Source organism: Morone saxatilis, unplaced genomic scaffold (assembly GCF_004916995.1).
Source record: "Morone saxatilis isolate NCDOM2014 unplaced genomic scaffold, NCSU_SB_2.0 Contig3, whole genome shotgun sequence".
In the NCBI taxonomy this organism is placed as follows: domain Eukaryota; kingdom Metazoa; phylum Chordata; class Actinopteri; family Moronidae; genus Morone; species Morone saxatilis.
This window is the reverse complement of record NW_023339873.1, coordinates 4202475-4204804: the sequence shown is the minus strand read 5'-3', so window position 1 is coordinate 4204804 and position 2330 is coordinate 4202475. Positions and strand designations below refer to the sequence as shown.

The 2330-nt window shown below is 43.7% G+C and overlaps 1 protein-coding gene across 1 annotated transcript in view; it reads left to right on the top strand.

The window, feature by feature from the left end:
- Positions 1-1643: 1643 nt before the first annotated feature.
- Positions 1644-2330, top strand: part of kcnk3b (potassium channel, subfamily K, member 3b) — a 5372-nt gene continuing 4685 nt past the window's right edge. The window contains exon 1 of the mRNA XM_035673433.1: positions 1644-1991. Coding sequence (XP_035529326.1) covers positions 1709-1991 — 283 coding nt within the window. The 5' untranslated portion in view covers positions 1644-1708. The remainder of the gene's footprint in view (positions 1992-2330) is intronic.

Genomic DNA, 2330 nt, shown 5'->3' with positions numbered 1-2330 from the left:
CAGCAGCTCGGATCGCAGCCCCTCTGGGACGTCCTTCGTCTGTGAAACAGCGTCGGTGAAACTCATTTTAAAGGTGGAACTTTTGCTTTGTTCAGTGTTTATTTTAATCATCGAGTCCATTTCGTCTGCGGAAAATTCGGCTCCCGGTAGAATAGAAAATATAATCCTATATGTATAATATGTATAAATAGAAAAACTGGAGAAGTTGACTGCAATGACAGCGATGGTGGTGAAGACAACAACTCCCATGATCCCACGCGGCATCATGGCATCATTAAACTTGTCTTTTTGTTATTATTTTGATGTGAGAGACCTCCCAGCAGCAGAAATGACATATACATTTAAATACTTCCACTCCTCCACTTTGTAACGCACACTCTCTGGGGGGCCCAGATAACCCTGATGACATCACTATGACATCATCATGTTTTTTTGTTTGTTTGTTTTTTTTCAACCTCTGGGAATCTCCTGAAGAGCCACATTAGACATTATAGCTAAGCCGTTTCCAGAGGCTGAGGAGTGCTCACTGTTTTGAGTAAACGGATCCTTTAAACCAGCATTAACAGACCCCCACCTGGAGCAGCAGGAGAGCAAATAAAGGCTCTCTGATATTAAAACTTTCTGTGTGATATCTCATTAATATTGTCCCCACCATTAGTCATTTTCATTATGGAGGACACATTATATATCAAAATAAAACAACCCGTCATCGACTGATGTCTGCGACGTTTGCGGGTGGTGAAAAAGTTGGTTTAAGCCCCGAACTATAAACCTCATGAATCCTACTGTGAACATATGCCTGAATTTTCTGTGGAGCAGAATAGAATTATACATTATTTTTATCTTTGCTTTGACATCGGCATTATATATCGGCCGCCCTGCTCTCTAAATATCGGCACCATATGGTCGACTATTGAAATGCATTAAACAATGAACATTTATTGACATTCATATAATAAACAGTGTGAGTAATACAGAATACAGGAACACAAGATAAATATTGATGTGCTAAAGTCAAAAACTTTAATTCCATAACAATTTATAAATCATTTTCCAACCCCCATTTTATTATATAGGATATATATAATTATACTAGTTGATTTTCTGTGTGATAAAGTGATAAAACCTGTATTTGAAGACTCCTGCAGGCTGCTCACCATGAAAAGGATGTGGCTCTTAAATATTTACTCACGGAAAAGGCTAGTTATCATTAGGTTGCTAGACAACTTGTGAAGCCAGTAGAGCTCTGTTTAAATAGCCACTAGGTAAATATGTTATCTGTGAATGAACACATGAATCATACAGCAGCGGGGATATTTGACAACGTTGCGGGCTTCTCGTTGGAGGCTGAGCTGAACAGTGAGTCGAAGAAAAGGACTGTTTATTTTGGCCTCAGGGAGGAAAAGCTGTGCGCAAAGACTCCGGATAGGTGAGCGCATGATTTGAGCTACTACTCCAAGAATCCGCCTCTGACAGTCTGTGGGATTGCCCCTGTGTTCCTTTTCTGCGGAATCTAAATATAAGTCGGTGACAAATAGTCCAAATACAGTAGCAACCCAACTGTGATGTGGGGGTGGTGCTGAGAGAACAGCTCCCTCTCCAAAGTCCCCCCCCCCCCTCTGTTGGATCCGGAGTCCGTCAGGAGAAGGTCGCACAGAGTCTTCAGCTCCCGCCTGCACCACTTGACGAATGTTTTTTCCTTATTACCATGAAGAGACAAAACGCCAGGACTCTCGCCCTCATCATCAGCATCCTCACCTACCTGGTGGTCGGTGCGGCCGTGTTCGAGACCCTGGAGTCGAAACAGGAGAAAAGTCACAAGAGGAAGCTCGACGCCAGAAAGTACGAACTCATGCGCAAATATAACTTGACCAAAGAGAACTTCGAGGAGCTGGAGCACGTCGTGTTGCAGCTCAAACCTCACAAAGCGGGGGTCCAGTGGAAATTTGCTGGCTCCTTTTACTTCGCCATCACTGTGATTACGACAATAGGTGAGCAGCTGTGTTTTCTTCATTAAAAGAGATGTAGTTGAAGCTATTTGACTGAAGGAGGCTCAGTGCAGGGCCGTAGCCAGGGTACGAGGGTAAGAGTCCCCCCATTCCTGTGCTGTCAGTTTGAGCCCCTCAGTAGCAGTGCACATTGGAGCCACAGTAGCTGAGCATCAGATTTTCCAAAACATAAACACCTGGTGATCTTTGACAGGTTGTTAAACAACAGGTAGGACCCACTGCGGCTCTGGAAGTGTTGACAGAAGCCTCACAGACTCTTCATCATCCATCCAGTGATGTGTCATTGAGCCCACTCCTTTTGGTGAATTATTTCTGGGGGGG